The following is a 19,365-nucleotide window of genomic DNA, read 5'->3' as shown; positions in this document are numbered from 1 at the left end:
AAGTTACTGGGTCATCTGGTTTCACTGGAAAAATTAGTACCGCAAGGGAGACTCAGGCTCCGCCTGGTACAGTGGAATCTAAAGGAGTCGTGGATCCAAGGCAAGGAGCCCCACAAAATAGTCCCAGTCCTCCCGGAGACGAGAGAGACCCTTCTTTGGTGGAACATCAGGTCGAACACAGAGAAGGGAATGCCCTTCGCCTCCGACCCCCCGGAGATGCTGTTGTTCACGGACGCATCGAAGGAGGGTTGGGGAGCACACCTGCTAGGAAAATCGGGAAAAGGGCAGTGGTCCTGCGAGGAGGCGTCTCTCCATATAAACATCCTGGAGATGATAGCGGTTCTGAGGGCGTGTCGACAGTTCATACACTTCCTGCGAGGGAACACTGTGGCGTTAATGTGCGACAACGCCACAGTAGTGGCGTATGTAAAGAAGCAGGGAGGCATGAAGTCAAAGGTCCTCTGCGCCCTAGCCACGGAACTGTTAGAGTGGGCCACAGAAGAAGGGATAGAACTGACGGCAAGGTTCATTCCAGGAAAGAGGAACGTGATGGCCGACAGCCTCAGCAGGGTGGGTCAAGTGATAGGTTCGGAGTGGACCCTACACCCGGAGGTAGCTCTAGCAGTCATCCTACTGTGGGGCTCCCCAGTGATAGACTTGTTCGCCACACGTCTGAATGCCCAACTCCCCGTGTTCTGTTCTCCAATCCCAGACCCGTCAGCAGCGTTCGAGGACGCCTTCCAACATCCCTGGGACGGTCTCGATGTGTACGCCTTCCCTCCCTTCAGTTTGATCAGGCAAGTGTTGAACAGAGTGAGAGTGTCGTTCAACCTGTCGATGACTTTAGTAGCGCCCTGGTGGCCGGAGAGAGACTGGTTCGCAGACCTAAAGGAATTAGCTCTTCGTCCTCCTTGGCCGCTTCCGGACAGGCCAGACCTCCTGCGACAACCTCACTTTCACAGGTGGCACAAAAACCCTTCACGCGTGGAGGTATTCGAGAAGCTCCTGAAGAAAGAAGGATACTCATCGAGAACCGCGGCAAGGATGTCTGGTTATCTACGGCGTTCCTCGGCAGTTGTCTACCAGGCGAAGTGGGCAGTCTTCCTGAAGTGGTGTGCGTCCAAAAACATCAGGCCCTTAGGGGCGTCGATCCAGGACATTGCAGACTTTCTGGTGTACCTGAGAGACGACGTGGGTTCGTCCATCCCGGCCATCAAAGGAGTTCGAGCAGCCTTAGGTCAAGTCTTCCTTCTTAGGGGCATTGACTTGGGAGCCTCAAGGCACATCTCGATGCTCATCCGCAGTTTTGAGCAATCATGTCCCCCCCAGGAGGTACGGGTTCCGCAGTGGGACTTAGCAAGAGTTCTCAAAGTTCTGTCAGAGCCGCCCTTCGAACCTCTCAGGGACGTACTAGACAGAGAACTCACCCTTAAAACAGCTTTTCTTTTAGCCCTGGCCTCGGCGAAGAGAGTTAGCGAGTTACATGGCCTCTCTTACGAGGTCTCACACTCCAAAGGGTGGAGGGAAGTTGTCTTTAGTCTCGTCCCTAGTTTTGTGGCGAAAACGCAGAACCCAGTGTGTTGGGATCCTCGGTTTGAGGGTTTTTCGTTGCCAGCCATCCCTTGATCCGACAACCCGAAGGATCTACTCTTATGTCCCGTGAGAACAGTAAGAAAATACCTGGAGAGGACTGCAAAATACCGCCCTCAGATCAAAAATTTATTCATCTCAACAGGCCGGGTGAAGAAACCGGTCTCGAAAAATTCTATCACTTTCTGGCTGAGACAGGTGATAAGGAGGGCCTACGAGGCTTCTGGGACTCCTCTCCCTGGAAAACCAAGACCTCATGATATCAGGGCTCTGAGCACCTCTCTGGCTTTCGAGAAGAACATGGCTGTGGGTAAGATCCTGAAGGCTGGGACCTGGTCTAGACAGTCCACCTTCACGGAACATTATCTCAAAGATTGTACGAGAAAATCCTTGGACAAGTTTTCTATTGGCCCAATCGTGTCGGCCCTTCAGGAGATCTAAGGTCATAGCCCCAGGGTAACCGGGGGTGTTAATGCCAAGAGACACTAGTTCCTTCCTTAACCTTACCCCCCCCCCCCCCCTTTTCCTTCCTTCCCCGGATCGAACGGGCCAGGAAGATGTTGAGAAGACCTTAATCACTGAAAGGAACACCCTTCAAGAGGACATGTATCGGAATTGGTTTTGAAAAGGTAAGCCATTTAGACACTAAGTGAGTTTTTTGGATAGTTTTCCCCTACTTTTCGTGCAGTTTTCTAGTGGTCGTGGAACCAAGACCTCCTTAGAGGTTCCCTCTCTCGCGTGCCTCCCCGTCGAATCCTGATCCCTGCAGGACACTCCCACCTCCTAAAGTGTAAGTCTCCTAAGAAGGTAGTTCTAGGTAAGTAACTGTGTTGGAACAAATCACAAATTTTTAAGTAATTTGTATTTTTCCTAACATACTTACCTAGAACTACCTTCGGGTTATGGCCCTCCCATCCTTCCCCGAGAACCTGCAGGATCGAGTAATACCTATTCCAACGAAACTTACTGGCGATTCGACCTGAGCTAGCACGCTGCCTGACCCCGGGTCGCCTCAGGGCATGTACCACACTGCCAGAGGTTGACCCCGTAGAAAACGGGAAGAGGGGGAGTAAACTATACAAAAAGCTGGTCGGTTAGGTAGAGTTAACCAGTAACTCCTAAGAAGGTAGTTCTAGGTAAGTATGTTAGGAAAAATACAAGTTACTTAAAAATTTGTGATTTTATACTTTCAAAATAACTGCTTTCAATACACTTTAGTTTCCAAAAGGGGTTTACCACTTACAATTCATCATAGGCAGCACACTGTATGGGATAATACACTAAAGGTTTTTCGTCTATCCCTAGCTGGATTGTTCTCAGCCTTTTGATATTACCCTATTGTTTCTTTCCACCTGTCTGTCCAGCTCTTAAACTTTACATGGGTGCAGTTTTTGCTTTTCATTTAAGAACAAATTCTTTAATGGTCTAACAGTTGTTCAAAGGGCAGATGCAGGAGAAGGTCATTATGCTTGTTACGCATTGTTCAAGTGACCGAGCATATTTGTAAGATAGGGTTCTGCCAGACTAGAGTTCAAGACCCACTCAAGCTTGATAGTTTCTCGTAGTGTCTGCAACCTCACCATTCTTGTGAGCAAAGGATATGAGGTTTGAGAGAGCCTATTGGTTTACCTGCTGAGCAGGTATTTCCGTCCCTCCTCAGTCCTAGCTTGGGTGGAGAGGAGACTTGGCCACTTAATCATATGTATATATGGTCAGTCTCTATGGCACTGTCAATGCCCCTTGCCTCTCCTATTCATGAGCAGCCTTTAAACTTGTAAACCCACACTCCATCAAGCTAGGACCAGGGAGGGTCATTCAATAGCTGCTTATGACGCAACAGGTAGACCTATACTAGAACTCCTCCTTCCCAACACCTCCCATTTCTAGCTCACAAGGAGGGTAAGGCTGTGGACACCAATGAAAATGGTCGTGCCATAAATTCCTTACCGGTGGAATGCAAGTCAGAAATGTTTGACTAGGCTACTAAAATCCTGCGAGTACTGCATCTGCATTTAGAAATGCAATTTAGTGGTCATGTTAAACTAAGCTTATTATGATGGTACTGTAATCTGTGTTTTTGGGGATTTGATTCACTTTCATGAGTAATGACAGCATCTTAAACATTTCCTAAAAACCTGTCCATTATTTTCTTTTCAGGATGGATTAAAACGTTTGAACAATATTATTTAGACCAAACCAAGCACATTTTAGATCACATGGTGGAAAAATTAGAGCAGGACCAGAGACGCAAGTTTATATGGGCAGAAATCTCATTCTTTTCCATGTGGTGGAATCAACAACCAGACAAAGTCAGGGAGGGTGTTAAAAGGTAAATCTTTACTTGATATTGGTAAAAATGTAAACCCATGAGAGCTTCCTTTGTATTTTTTAAACATTATAAGCCAGTTCTGCTGATTTGATGAGAGAGAAATGCTTTAGCTGTAGTGTTTTCAGTTTTTGTTTTTTACAGTAATATTCATAGCTACAGAAATATTAAGTAAAGGAAGCTCTTCCATACTTTCTCCCATACAGAGTCAAGTTTCACTTGTATTTCATTTGTAGTGGGTAGTTCTGTGTTTTAATGTGTTTTGATTCTGTGGTGCCTTGAGATCTGGTAAAGAAATACAAGATTATCATAATTTTAAGTTTAAGATACTCGGTGATTATGACTATCCTGTTCACCGATAACCTATTGGCTAGTCTTTTGTACATCTTGTACTAAAGGATTATGTATTTAGATGCAAAGTTTACTTAGAATTTTTCAAGAGATCTCAGTATTTTTCAGCATAGAAACAATGGTATTAATAGGTGCCTGTTGATTTATTCTTGAATGTTTGGCAGACAATATACCCCAGCGTCAGTTAATACTCTTAATTTAACTTGGTCACTTTAAGAAAGTGACAGCTTGTACACTTAAACGTTAAAGTCACATCCTGAAAAAGATTGATATAATGAAGTGAATAAACTGGACTGTTTTTATATATCATAACTAAGTGGCCTCAGGATTTTAATAGGTTATTTATGTAATTTGTTTAGATGGCTTTCGGGTCTTTCCAGCAAAGGTTTTTGACTGATCAGGACCGCCACTTTTCTCACTTTTTGGCACCCATTAAAAGAGGGAAGATAACAATTGGAAACTTTTCTCACTTTTCTTCAATTACATTAAGTGTGATCTTTGTAATTATGAAACAAATGATTAAGAATAAAGTTTCCAGGTGTGAAATCTTTGGAACTGGAAGGTCAAAGAAGCCTGTGATGTTGATGAGGAAAGATGGAAGAGATGCATGTTAGATTGCATAAGTTACATGCACATCATGGCAGTAATTCTTGGTATAGTTATATAGCTTTAGTAGTACTATGTTGATATATTAATTCAATGTGGAAGACATAATTGTGTTTAGGGTTGGTTAACATCTTTTTATATCTACTCTGGAAGAATGATTTTATTTTATAGATCATTCTTTGATGAACGAAGAATATTCAAGACAAGGATATTATTATTGTTATTATTATTATTATCATTATTATAAGGTAGGTTATGGCCATAGTTGGAAAAGCAAGATGCTATAAGCCCTAGGGCTGCTTCAGGGAAAAATAGCCCAGTGAGGAAAGGAAACAAGGAAATAAACAAGAGAAGAATAAACAATAAAAATAAAATATTTCAAGAACAGTAACAACATTAAATAAGATCCTTCACATATAAACTATAGAAACTTCAAAAAACAAGAGGAAGATTAATAAGATAGAACAGCTTGCCCGAGAGTACCCCTAAGCAAGAAAACTCTAATCCAAGACGACAGAAGGACATGGTGCAAAGGCTGTGGCACTACCCAAGACCAGCGAACAATGGTTTGATTGAAGTGTGTCATTCTCCTAGAAGAGCTGCTTACCATAGTTAAAATCTCTTCTACCCTTACCAAGAGGAAGGTAGCCTTTGAACAATTACATTGCAGTAGTTAACCCCTTGAGCGAAGAAGAGTACAACACAAGTTTAAAGAAACTTTTCTTAGAAATACATGCTATATCTGAACCATGTTCCCATATTCATATATGGGAGAGACATGAGCCTCCAAAGAAATATAAATCATTAGCTCTTGGACCAAAAATCTTAAATATATTTAGTAATAGGTTAAGTTTTAAAGATCTCAAACTTATTTAATGAGAAGCAGGTTGTATAAAATAGAAAGGAAAGGAATATTGTCAGCAAAAACAAGTTTGATCTCCTCTCATAAGAGATAATCTACCAAGCAATGCAGGACTGGGTTGCTTGCTTGCTTTTAGATTGCCTGGCCCTTGCGGCCAAGCACGGGCTCTTGTAACTCTGTAGCTCGTAGAAATAAAGACTGGGTGACAAGCATTAAACATGACTACATTCGTTTAGACTATTTGAGCCTTACTATCAATATAAATGATGTAAAATTTGCTTCTCATTAATTACATAAACCAGAAGCATTATCAGATTTGTCATCATTCGTACCCTATATTTTGAAAACATCTGCATTTATGCTGCATTTCATTGATAAGAGTCGAGCTTGACTCGTTTGGCTGGTAAATCTCTTCCTTTTAATAATAGTCATAGATCACAAGTATTTGTGCCATTCCATTTTTCTTATGGAAGTTTTTTATGATAAATTTAATGTAGTGCTGCCTTTATCATCGTTTTATTTTTCTCTATAGATTGGTGGACCGAGGGCAGCTAGAAATTGTGACGGGAGGTTGGGTGATGAATGACGAAGCAAACACTCATTATTTTGCCATGCTTGAGCAGATGGTGGAAGGCCATGAGTGGCTTAAGCTGCACTTGGGAGTTAAACCGAAGTTAGTTATAGTTTGTGGTTTTGCTTCAGTGTATAGATGATAGATGTTATTTTGAAATAAACGTTAGGATGAAGATGTGTTGCACAAAGACATCAAAACTATAGCTATGTACAGCGTATTACCTTGAAAGAAAAGTTTGAATAATGCAGAATTCTGTAATAGATATAAGCTACAATTAAACTATACATCATTTAAGTACGGTACTGTATTTCAAACGTTTTTATTTTTTTTTTCATTTGCAGTAACGGCTGGGCCATAGATCCCTTTGGCATGACCCCAACAATGGCATATCTCCTAAAAAGAATGGGCCTTGAGAATATGTTAATCCAGCGTGTTCATTATTCCATCAAGAAGCACTTTGCGAGAGAAAAAAGCTTGGAGTTCAAGTGGCGCCAGATTTGGGGTAAGGAGGGGCCTTGATTGGTCTTTAAGAGTCTGTGATGTGCTCTGATTTATACTTTTTAAGAGGTTTAGTTAGCTCAACACAAAATCATGCTTTGGTTTACGCAGCTGTTATTGTCACGACTGTTGGTAATAAAAATACAACAAATACAAACCATTGTCTTGTAATAGGAGTATGACTTCAGCTAAGCTGAAATGGTCATTACAACTTCAACGAGGCAGTTAATTACCGGCAGGTTGTGCAAGAAATACTTATTTCTAAGTCAGCTAGACTAGTATTCTTGACTTTAGCTGTAGTGAATCCAGACATATTGTTGCTGTCTCTGTGTTTTATTAGTTCTTTTTTCTTTCCTCTTTCTAGAGTAAATTAAGAAGAACAAGGATATGCAGCTGTATATGGGAGAAGCCAGAAAGGGGTGTGACAAGTTTATGTCAAAACCTGCTGTTAATCTCCATCTTTTTTTATATTAATTTGTGGGGGGGTGACTTTACAGTCATCCTAGTCATCATCTTATGAAAAATGTAATTTATCGCCTCCTTTGCATTGGAAAGTTTCCTAAGAAGAAGAAGTAGAATCCTAAGGACTATTTAAATATATCTTTGGGAATGCCAAAAATGATGCCCAAGAGACTTTTATAGCTCATTTTCTATTCCAGTGATTCTCGACCTGTTGTCTCCTTTGAGTTCTGGTTTCACTAGAGGAATTCATAAGGGGTGAGGAGACCTCAGCTAGCCATTGGAGCAATCTTTTGGAAAAGCAGGAGTATCTCGGTTCTCTAGTGTAGGCAATCCTGCTCTAATTTTTCTTTGAGGGTTACCTGTGGCTGTGTAGACTGATGACAATGAACTGAACCTAAGGAAGTTGTGGCCTTCCTTTGGCATTGCTGGTGCTCTGTCAGCAGGGAAGCTGCTGCCAGGACTTTAAGACTGCCCTTCTATGGCTATCCCCACTCCTGCTACACCTTTGGAAGCGCTGGAGGGCGTAACACCTGTTGATGTGGTCTCTACTGCTATTGAAAAGCCCCCTGTGGCCTCTTCCTTCATGGGAGTGCATTGTTGGTACCCAAGACCTCTACCCCGAAGAAGAAGCGTGCTTGCTCCTCCTCCTCTTCCAGTTCTTCTTCCTCCTGCTCTTTCTCATCCTTGTTAGAATTCTGATGCTGCTTCTAAGATAAGAAGTAAAAGGCATTGAAAAAGGCGAGGAAGACCAATTGACAGTGCGGTATTGAGAACCAATCCAGCCAAGGGAAGTGACTGTCTGTTGTACAAGACAATACGCTCCTGGTACTGGTGCTTGGTCTCATACCTGACCGAACAGGCAAACTGTTGATCAGAATGAAGGGCACATCCCTTCTTTTTTATGTGTTAGTAGGAAAGTTATTGTGTACTGTATATTTATTTGATTTTATAAATAGTAGGGATACCTTTACATAGTGAAAGCATTTGTTTATTGCCATGATCAGCAAAGCTTTACTCGTCAGGGCCACCAATACTAGGTTTGTTTGCTGTGAGCAATCAGAGAAAAGTCTCCCACCATCACCAATCCACAGTTGGCCAGCGTGGTGGTGATAACGGATCAAACCCCAGACATTTCTAAGGACATGACTGAGGCCTTTATCCTGCAGTGGACTAGAAATGGTTGCATTGTTAATGTTGTCATTCTATTACAAGTGATATGTAATATACGTTGCAGTAAGAAAGATAAAAAGGAAAGAGAAGAAGCAGGGGAACAAGAAAATTGCAGTGCCCTTTGATCTTAACAGAGAGAATGCTGCGAGAGTCCCTTTAATCATTCACTCAGATATTTCTCAAACATTTCATGTGGATTATTAAAACAGCAAAGATAAAATTTGTGTGAATCAAGGGGGGGATTGTAGTTGGTCTTTTTCTGGGGATAAAGTACCAGAGGGATTTTGGTTTCTGAATTGGAGGCCAATTTTGCTCAAGCAGGGATCCCCTTCAGTCTGTCTGGATACACTCCTGGGTCCATTTTCAGTCCTGAGCATGCCATCCCTGCAAGGAGAGAGCTGCTTCCCAAATTGCCTGTTGAGACCTCCTTTGCATAATAGTTTCGATACTCCAAGGATACCCGATGTCAGTCTGGCAGAAGCAGAGACCTCTTGAGTCCCAGTGTTCTTTTTCAACATTCTTGCACTTATTCATGAGTGTAACAAACTTGGAGAGACTCTCGTGCCTCCTCTGGCAGTTGGCTCTTTATTCATTGATATGCATTTTGCTACCCTTCAAAAATCAAGGGTTTAACTGGAGTTACCATGGTCAGAACTTGGCTTGTGTGGCCTTGGGAGGGAGTTACTGTAATGGATTTCTGGGTCTGAATATTTGCTGTGGTCTGTCCATTTGAGTACGATTGTGTTTCATAAACTCTCGACAAAGGAGAGTCTACGTGTGAGGGTGCAAGCCCATTTCCTCTTCAGAGGTCCCAAGGTTTCAGCCCTGATGGTAGGAACTCCTGTGGAGACTCTCAGAACTGAAGTCACAGCCTTTCCAGCTTTTGAGGTTGTGGCCATGGATGCCTCTTCCGTACCTAGCCTCCAGGTGGCTTCCTGGCTCAACCAGTAGCCCTGTGCAGTAATCTACTTTGCCACTACTCAGAATTTGTTAGATCCAGAGATGTTGGCGAATTACAGAAAGTTTGCTCTTCCCGGTGGGAAGGTAGTGGCCGTGGCTCACTAGTCAGTCAACCAATGTGCTAACTGGGTCATGAAGAGGAGGGATGCATTGATGTCCCAATTCTCCAGGCAAGTTGAACGGGAGGTAACATCAGCATTGAGGAATGTCCAGGTGCTGGAGTCTATGTCATTTTCTTCTGAAAGATTTAGAGGCAGCTGTGGAAAACTGGCGGTAGGGTAGTCATAACTACTGCTGTGACTATCATGTCAGGATCAGCTTTGAAGAAAGCTCTTGTCTGCCCCCAAAGCCCGATAACAACCTCCAGCTGTTTCTTCCTGTAGGAAAGTTTTGGACTGTTCTTTGCCTTTGTTTATCCAGGCTGGCCAATTCAGAAAGGGTAGTAGAGGCAGGAAGAGAGGAGAAAGGGGATGCTGAATTTAACAGTCCCCTTCTCCTGCTTTTAAGATTGGGCATTGTGGCAGCTATATGGAACAGAGCAGTGGGTTGTAGAAGACCTATGGGACAGATACTCCTTACCTTTAAAGACCTTCAACCTCCCCTCATTTGTACATTGTGGGCATAACAGTTGCCCTGTGAAATCACTGAAATCTCTGCCCTTGGCGACAGAGGTGAACATGATTGTGGAGAAGAATCCGCTCTAAGTCATTTGAGATGGATCTCACTGGTTCTGAGGTTTCCTATTTCTTGTGGAGAAGTCAACCTGAGCTGCAGACCAGTCATTGACCTGTTGCCGCTGAACAAGTTAGTTCATCAAATTGTTCAGTGCGGAGACAGCAAGTACTGTACGGTCTGCCATCAGAGAGGAAGATTTCATGCTTTCGGTGGACTTGAAGAACGCGTATTTCCAAATACCCAGTCATCAGCCCTTCAAAATGTACCTCCGCCGTCCTCGGAGTAGTGTACCAGTTCAAAGCTCTGTGTTTAGACTGTCCACTGCTTCTCCAGTGTTCACTTAGGTCTCAGCTTGGCCCACTTAAACGAGATTTGCATGTTGAGGTATTTCTAATCAGATGCGCATCTGGGCAGTGGAAAACACCATACAGTTGTCAGCGAGGCTAATTCCAGGAGATAGGAATGTTTTAGCAGACACGTTCAATTGCCAGGGACAGGTTGTAGGTTAGGAAAGGCTTCTTACCCTGTAGAGATTAACAGTAATCAACCTGTTCACCACACGGCTGAGCAGGAAACTCGCAATATTCTGCTCCCTATTCCAGGGCCTTGAACAGCATTCAAGGACACTTTTCAACACCCTTGAGACAACATGGACTTTCACACCTCTCCTGCCTGATTCCCCGATCACTCTATAGAGTGTTGACAATATTGGGTGGCTCCAGGTGGCTACATACCAAATGGTATCCAGATCTGTTGATGCCTCTTGTCGAGGTACCAAAAGAACAACCCAAGGGCCCCACTCTTATCTGTCAGCCCACCTTCAGATACCATAACTCGATGGAGTCCCTTGCATTCTGCAGGTGGAGACTATCCAGCATTCTTCAGAGCAAATGGAGTTTTTTTGAGGTATTGCATATGAGATATTTGAACACCCATTAATGTCCTCTGTATCTCTACCAAGGAATACTAAAGGGATAGTGGAGCCTATCTGCAGTTAATTTCTGATTATCTTGTCTTTCTTTGACGAGGGACGCTCCTCTCAGTCTCTGTTGTGGAAAATCTGTCAGTGACCGGTATTTAAGGCTGGAGTGAAAATGCCTGACAACCTTTACGTTTCACTACCTGGGGGAGTATACTCTTAAGTCCTTGGATAACTTTACCCTTGGTTCTGTGGTGGCTACTTAACAGGTTGTGGAGTCAAGCCTAGGTCCCTCACTGGACAATAGGGATCTTGATAAAGATAACGTTTGACCTAAGCCTTGAGTGAAAAGTAGGAAAAATGGCCTTTTACTCCTCTTGGGGATGCAGCAGTCGAGGCCATTATGTGCTGGACTTGACATAAGGTGCAGGTAAGTTTTATAACCAAACAACTTTTCTTTAAAGACAGAATATATAAAGAAGTATCTCCCCCATCCTCCAAGAAGAGGGAGAATAAGGGTAGAATGTATTCAATCCCATTTCTAACAAAAAGCTACGGATATATTTGGACAACATACCCCGAGTGGGGATATTTGTTGTGTGACCAAGTACCATGTACTCTTGGTATGAGCCTAACCTAATGCCTGTAGCATCCCTACGCTCAGACTATCAGGAGGTTGGCGGAGTCATCACCTTTGCTCCTGTATTGGACCAGGTGTGTTGACAATTGCAGGAAAAGTTCTACCACCCAGAAATTGGTTCTTGGAGACTTCCTTCCTCTTAAGGATGTCTCTTATTGAAGAATGATGGTTTGGATTCATTTAAGAAGGAATCACAAATTTTTTAAGTCATTTGTGTGTTTCCTAACTATACAAACCTGAGGTCTTTAAGCTACATTTCCCACTTAGAGGTTAAAAGTGGTAGTCTTGCTGACAGTAATTAACTACCTCGTTGAAGTTTTGATTTCCATAACAGCTTTGCGTGAGTCATTCTCCTATTAAGGGACTCCGGTTTGTAAAGTTAGGAAAAATACAAAATACTTTAAAGATTTGGAATTTTGGTTGAGTAAAAATGTATACATTTATACAGTATAAGTAGTAAATTATCCATTAATTTATTATGTAGCATATGGTACAGTGCTATAGAACCCAAGTACACTACAAAAAATCAATAAGATTTAATACACTGCATGTGGCAACTTTTCTTCTTAATAACATAGGCACCGTGACTTCACTTTTGTATATGGGGTAATCAAGAAGTTATTTTTTCCCCCTCTGCAGATACTGGGTCTTCAACTGACATGTTTTGCCATATGATGCCTTTCTATAGTTACGATGTCCCACACACCTGTGGGCCTGACCCAAAAGTATGCTGTCAGTTTGACTTCCATAGGTTATCAGGATCTGGAGTAACTTGTCCTTGGAGAATTCCGCCTCAGCCCATCAATGATCGTAATGTCCAGTCAAGGTGAGATATTCTTTTGAAGTTTTTGAAAGAGAAATCATAGATTAAATACTATATTGTATTTTTTTCTGTTTTCATTTGAAATCAAATATGATCTGGTGAAGTTTATTGTTTTATCACAGAACTTTAGTACTGTATCTTATTTTATAATTTTTTCCCAGCAGTTCTCATTCAGCCAAATTTACACTTCTATCAAAAACAGGGAAAAAGTCAGATATCACAGATACATTTCCTCAGTTTATACTGTAAATATTTCTTTATAATTTATACTGTTTCTTGGCTTCTATCCCTTCATCATTTTTCTGGAAGATGGGAACATTACTAGGTCATAATTCTAGATGAGAACCTTTTCAATTACAAGATTAAATTTTTCTGTTTATGCAGTACTTTCGTATCTGAATTTCAGGTCGCAACAGCTTCTAGACCAGTATCGCAAGAAAGCTCAGTTATACAAGACCAACGTTCTCCTTGTTCCACTGGGAGATGATTTCCGATATGTGAGGTCAGATGAATGGGATAAACAGTTTGAAAATTATCAAAAATTGTTTGATTATATGAACGCAAGAGATGATCTTCACGTAGAGGTAAATTACCTTTTTTTTCCGCGGATTACTATCGAATTTAACTTCTTTGTATTTATTTTTTATCTATTCTTGGCTCTTGTAAAGTTCTTGAACTCCACAAGAGAGAAAGGACACTTTTTATCTTCTTATTAGGGAATTTCCTTTCTCCCTGGTTCATTGTTTGGTATGCTTAGTGTACGAAGTAGTTCAACTTAGTCAAGTTATTCACTTATTACCTAAAAATTTAAGAAGTATGATACTTTATTAGCTATTCCTTCTGGTTCATCATCATGGGATTTGGCATAGTTGTTCTCAATTGAGATGAATAACAGAGTCACTCTTTTAGACTAGCAGTGCTGTACAAAACAATTGGCTCATGGTGTGACATGTAACAATTGGTAGTAAGACTCACTATTCATTCATCTATTTACCTAGGCACTTTTTCCAATTTTGGGAATTAGCCAACATACAAAAAGAACAAATGGGATTTTTCTTCTCTTAGTTCCTCCCAGCCTGACAAGGGATTCAGCCGAGTTAATGTAGGTTGGTACTGCTAGTATGCCTCAGCCCACCCTCACCTGTTATCCACCACAAAGGAAGCATCATATGCCAAATCCCCCTACTGCTGCTACCTCAGCGGTCACCAAGGCGACCGGAGGAAGCAGCAGGCCATATCGGAACTGTGCCACAATCGCTTGCCATTCATTTCTTTTTCTAGCACACTGGTAGCAAGACTTACAACACAGTAGTTTAAAGAAATTGGAGATAGCTTGGAAAAAACTTAGTAAAAGTATGTAAAATCAAATCCAGTTTGCTCTTCAGTTTGAAATGATGGAATGCTACAAAAATCTCAAGTTCATAGGCTTCAGCATTTACCTAAAATATGGGTGATTGAGGTTTAGGCTGCTCTGGAAAAGAAGAAAACATTTTAAGATACACTAGATTCATTAGAATACTGTCCAGCACGGTATAAATTGGAAGGGCTAAAATTTTGTGCACTTTTCATTACCCATTTCTTTTTATTTTAAAATTCTTAATTTTTTTGTACTTGTGTAGCAATAAATCCAGAATAACATTACCATTAAAGATATTAGTAATAGCGAAATTGAACACCTGAAAATTCAGTGTAGTGACCAGTGATAAAAATGAGATTTGCAATATAAATACTGAGTAAGTATCCAGACTATATGTACTGGATTACAAAGGGGTCCATTACAAATAAGTTAATTGAACAAGCAAAGCTGCTTTCTCCAGTTGTTTTCTGCAAACATCTTTGCCAGACCACGATAAAGATTTTATTGCAAAGTTAAGAGTAAAAATATCTTAAAATATATGTAGAAATTCAGATGATTGTATTCAAGTTAAATGTGAGAAATAAAAATTTAGTTGCCTCATAAAATTGTTTCTCAGGGTATTATATAATTAACTCTGAATATAACAAAGGCATCTTGTCTCAGTTCACTTTTCATGTCAGAGCTCATTCCTATTTTTGAACGCAAGTCTTCGTGGTTTTCTTAGGACTTTGATAATCTTGTAATATGTCCTTTGATTGTGGTTTGTTCCGACACGAATGCTTCCCACGTACCTATAGTAGGAGTACTCTTTGCAAGCATCTCTACCGACCAGAGATTTCCCTCCCCTCAGGCCCCCACCCCCTGATCCCCCAGACCCCCCTCGCACCTTGTGGTTTTAGTTTACTCGAAGCACAGTAATTTTGGTTAAGATATTGAAGCAAGCCAGTAGTATAATTCTTCAAGATTTAGTTCAAATAGTTTTGTTGCCATTTTGTGTTATGTACTGTACTGTTACATTAATACTGTGGCGTGTGCAATTCACGTCTTTTTCTGAAATTTTAACCAGTAGGTTTAAAAAAGTACTTGTTGAGGAGCATTATTGGGATGAGAATTATGTAATCCCTGGTGTTTCTCAGGGTAGTGTCCTTTGCCTTTCAAATCTATTTTGTGTGTGATGTATTGTGGCTTTGAAAACAAGCTTGTTGCTCACACAGATGATGCTATTTCTTTGCATTAATTCCATTTCCTGAGTGATAGACCTGAGGTACCTGAATCTCACTAGTATTAGTGTTTGATTCACATTATGGGGAATGAAGTTAAACCAAAAAAACTCACAGTAAGATTGTTAGGGGGTCAAGAACATTGGATCCCCATTGCTGTTTATGATAAACCTTTCTCTTCATACTGGGCTGCTTTCCATATTGGAACCATAGGGCTTGTAGCATACTACTTATCCAATTAGGGTAAGACAGTACAGTAATATCAATAATCAGTCTAACATTAACTATGTATGAACTTTAATCTAAAAAAAAATTCAGTAAGTGTTTTATTTATGACGAGATGGTATACTGTATTATTCAGGTATTAACTTCCTGTTAAGTTAATTTTTATTTGTTCCGTAACCGAAATACAAACCACGCTATTTACATTGGGTTTACCTTTTAGCGCAGCTGAAATGACGAGCCAATAGTTTTAACGAGGGTTAATTACCCCCGCGCTAGTTAGCGCGGGGTAGGGGAAGGGTAGCTTGCTACCCCTCCCCCCCCACACACCGGTGACTTGCTCCACTTCACTTTTGGCTCGGCGGTGAACAGCCGTGTCTGTTCATCGTCCTCGTTGACAGCCTTTAATCTTTCTTCTGCTTTTTCTTCTCTACAGCTTGTGTGTTGGTTTGAAGTTGACTTTCGTTATTATTATATTACAATGCGTACGTGCCCTGGTGTTGCCGGCCGCCCTTGTGGGACCTTTATGTCGGCCTTAGATACGGACCCTCACACCCTTTGCCTTCAGTGTCGGGGCCGACGGTGTGACCAGGAAAACATGTGTTGTGAGTGTAGGGAGTGGTCTGCCTCCCAGTGGGAGAGGTTTGGCCGCCGGCGTAAGAAGAAGTCCAAGAGAGACCGTTCTCCTTTGGGGGTTGCCTTGAAGGAGGAAGGTTCTCGGGATTCTTCTTTCGCCGCCCAAACCTCTTCCGAAGCTCCCCCTCAACCGGCTCCTAAGGAGAGTCGGCCGAGTGGTAGCGTAGGCCCTAGTTCTGTTTCCCGACCTTGGTGGGGGGAGAGGGCGTCGCCTCCCATAGCGGAGCGGTTCCCCTTCCTCCTCCGGGGGAGGCCATTGATAACTCCTTGTCTAATGATGATCTCTTACAGATTTGGGCTTCTCTGGGGCTTAAGGGCTTGCCCTCCAGGGTCGCCTTGATTGACCTTGTCTCGTTGGGGGCCGTCGACGTCGTGGTGGCAGAGGCTCTTCTGCTGTTCAGCTTCCTTCTAAGGGAAGTGCTTTGACTGAGACTCTCCTTCGGAGGACTGATGGTCCTGATGATCTTTCCAGTGGCCGCCTCCGCCGTAAGGCTCACCGTCCGCTGCGTCGCAAGGGCCTCCCTTCCCCTTATAAGGGGGTTAAGAGGCGCCTTTTTGGATCTTCTTCCTCCGAAGGGGACTCTCCTTGTCGTACTCAGCCTACTGCTCCTGCTCCTTTGGACCTCTCTGCAGACCGTTCTCCAACTCCTGCTAGATCTTCACCTTCTGGGGAACTCGTCACCCGACGGGCAACGGTCCCTTCGGGGCAAAGGGATTCTTCCCTTCCACGAGCAGTGCTAGCGCACAGGCGCTCTCCTGCTCGTCAGCGCTCTCCTGATCGTCAGCGCTCTCCTGCTCGTCATTGCTCTCCTGCTCGTCGGCGCTCACTTGTTCGCCGGCGCTCTCCTGATGTTCGCCCTTCTCGTCAGCGCGCTCCTGCTCGTCCGCGCTCTTTTGAGGATCATCGCCCTGTGGTCTTTGACCATCCTGCAGTTATTGTTGGACTCCCTGCGCGCCATCAGTCTCCTGAGCTCTCTCATCCTGTGTCTACGCAACAACGTTCGCGTTCTCCAGCGCGTGTGTCAAAAGCACATGTTCGCCCACGCGCCTACGATCTTCCTGTTCCTGTTTGTGAACGCGCCGCACCACCTGTTCCTTCACAGGATCTCACTCGTCGCCCTCCTGCTCGCCAGCGATCTCCTGCTCGCCAGCGATCACCTATGCGCCAGCGATCACCTACGCGCCAGCGATCACCTACGCGCCAGCGATCACCTGCTCGCCAGCGATCACCTGCTCGCCAGCGATCACCTGCTCGCCAGCGCGCACAGGCGATTTTACTATCGCCTATTCATCAGCGTTCTCCTACGCGTCAACGATCACCTACGCGCCAGCGATCACCTGCTCGCCAGCGATCACCTGCTCGCCAGCGTTCACCTGCTCGCCAGCGCGCATAGGCGATTTTAGTATCGCCTATTCATCAGCGTTCTCCTACACGTCAGCGATCACATGTTTATCGGCGATCTCTGGACCGCTCGCGTGATTTACAACCTGCCCGCACGCGTTCTCCAACCCTTCGTTGACCAGAGGTTCTGAAGGGACATGGTTCGCCATCTACTAGCTCGCCATCGCGCGGTTACTCACCTGCGCGTGCTGCGCGCTATCGCTCGCCAACGCGTCACCATGCGACAAAGCGCCATCGCCCACCTGCGCGTCAGCGCTCGCCAGCTCACCACCGATCGCCTGTTGATCTACATCGCCAGCGATCTTCCTCACCCACGCGGCAGCGCGTTTCCTCGCCATCGCGCCAACGCTTTCGTTCGCCGACTCGGACACGCCCTCATTCACCTGTACACCCTCACGCCCACTCGCCTGCGCGCCCGCGCGACCATCGTTCGCGGCGAATTTCGCAGCCGGTGGTAGCAGCAGGAACGCGTGTTCCTAGACAACGCTCGGGATCGCCTCCACCCAAACACAGGATTGTAGTGCAGGACAAGGATAATACTGAGGAGAGGTTAGTGCATCATTCTTCCCCACCTTCTTTTCAGGCAGGTACTGTGGTGTCTATTCTAAAGGATCGCCCGATCCCTTTCCCTTTAGCGAGGATTTCGGACTCTGTGTCCTTGGAGCAACGGACTTGGTTTGGTCCTCTGGCGTGGGCGTTAGTGAGGGTTATGAAGCCAGCACTCGCCGACCAGGGTAACAAACCAACGGCTGTCTCTCCTACGCTGAAGAGAAAGAGAGGAGTGGACTTCGTGGTGACTTCCCCCAGGGCGAAGTTGGTTCCCAAGAGGTCTGTCGTGAAGCTTCCTTCTCCTGCTCGAGTGCTTTCTCCTTCTCCCGTGGACGAGGCCTTTCCGTCCTCGGGTGAGTCCAGTGAAGCGGTAGTCTTCCCCTCGGCACCAAGGGGGGAAACTTCGCTTCATGGAGGAGAATCGTCTCGTGAGGAAGGGGCTCCTCGAACCTCTTTGTTGGGATCCTGTATCCCTCCCAGGAGGGAATCCAAGGACTCCAAGACCGTCCCAAAATCATCTTCGAGGATTCGCCAGGAACCCGCGGCTCCCCGGGGGAACGTCCACGCTTCACCCCAGGAAGAGATCCCTGGGACAGGAGACTTAGCTGCCAGCCCGCAGGGAGGAGATCAGCAGGAATCCGAACATGCCTTCTGGCAGGTCCTAAGCCTGATAAGGCAACTTAACGGGCTTATGGATCCAGTCATCGCCCCCCGTGAAGGCAAAGACACTATCTTAGATGAAGTGTTTGACGTTCGGAAGGCCCCTAAGACCAGTGCGGCTCTGCCCTGGTCGGGGTCTGAAGAGTGCCAGAGCTAGGGCCAACGCTCAGCTCGCGATTCTTGCCTCCTCCAGTCGTTCCTCTGCCGGGAACAAGCTCATCCCTCCTCCTCGTCTTCAGCAGAGGAGGTATTTCGAGATTCTGGGTGAGTCCAGCCTCGCTCTTCCTCTCCATCACTCTGTGGAGGAGCTGGCGAAGGGAGTTCCCCTTGTGAAGCTCTCTGCCCGGCAGGTGTCGTTCTCGGCGGCAGAGATCCTTAGCCACGAGAAGGTCGCTAAGTGTGCCATGCAGGCCACTTCGTGGCTGGACTTTTGGCTAGGATCTCTGGGCATCCTATTGCGCTTGGAGGACTTGTCCAAAGAGACCAATAGGAAGGCCCTGGAGACCTTCTTGCTCTCGGGCACCCGCTCCATCGAGTTTTTGGCGCACCAGGTTACCACCCTGTGGGCCAACTCAGTGTTGAAGCGTTGCGATGCTGTGTCCGAGAGATTCCATCCGAAGGTCCCCGCCGTAGATGTCTGTAGGCTCAGACATGCTTCCCTTCTTGGGGAGAACCTGTTTGAGCCTCAGGACATGGAGCGAACAGCTGAGAGGTGGAGGAAATCCAGCACGGACTCCCTCCTCCATAGGGCCCTTACAGCTTAGCCCTATAAGCCTCCAGCTCCGCCGCAACAGCAGCAGCAGCCTCGTAAGGCTCCAAAGCAGGCACCGGCAGTTAAGAAGGTGGTGTCTAAGCCCCAGCCC

The 19,365-nt window shown here is 44.6% G+C and overlaps 1 protein-coding gene across 2 annotated transcripts in view; it reads left to right on the top strand.

The window, feature by feature from the left end:
• LOC137621594 (alpha-mannosidase 2x-like) overlaps window positions 1–19,365 on the top strand; it is a 98,591-nt gene that overhangs the window by 37,735 nt on the left and 41,491 nt on the right. For both annotated transcript variants that reach the window (XM_068352005.1, XM_068352006.1), the window contains exons 6-10: window positions 3,748–3,919; window positions 6,268–6,408; window positions 6,651–6,811; window positions 12,273–12,459; window positions 12,863–13,040. In XM_068352005.1, the coding sequence (XP_068208106.1) occupies window positions 3,748–3,919; window positions 6,268–6,408; window positions 6,651–6,811; window positions 12,273–12,459; window positions 12,863–13,040 (839 nt within the window). The remainder of the gene's footprint in view (window positions 1–3,747; window positions 3,920–6,267; window positions 6,409–6,650; window positions 6,812–12,272; window positions 12,460–12,862; window positions 13,041–19,365) is intronic.

This window comes from Palaemon carinicauda, chromosome 28 (genome assembly GCF_036898095.1).
Source record: "Palaemon carinicauda isolate YSFRI2023 chromosome 28, ASM3689809v2, whole genome shotgun sequence".
Lineage (NCBI taxonomy): Eukaryota > Metazoa > Arthropoda > Malacostraca > Decapoda > Palaemonidae > Palaemon > Palaemon carinicauda.
The sequence above is the reverse complement of the archived record's forward strand: the minus strand, read 5'-3'. Positions and strand labels throughout refer to the sequence as shown.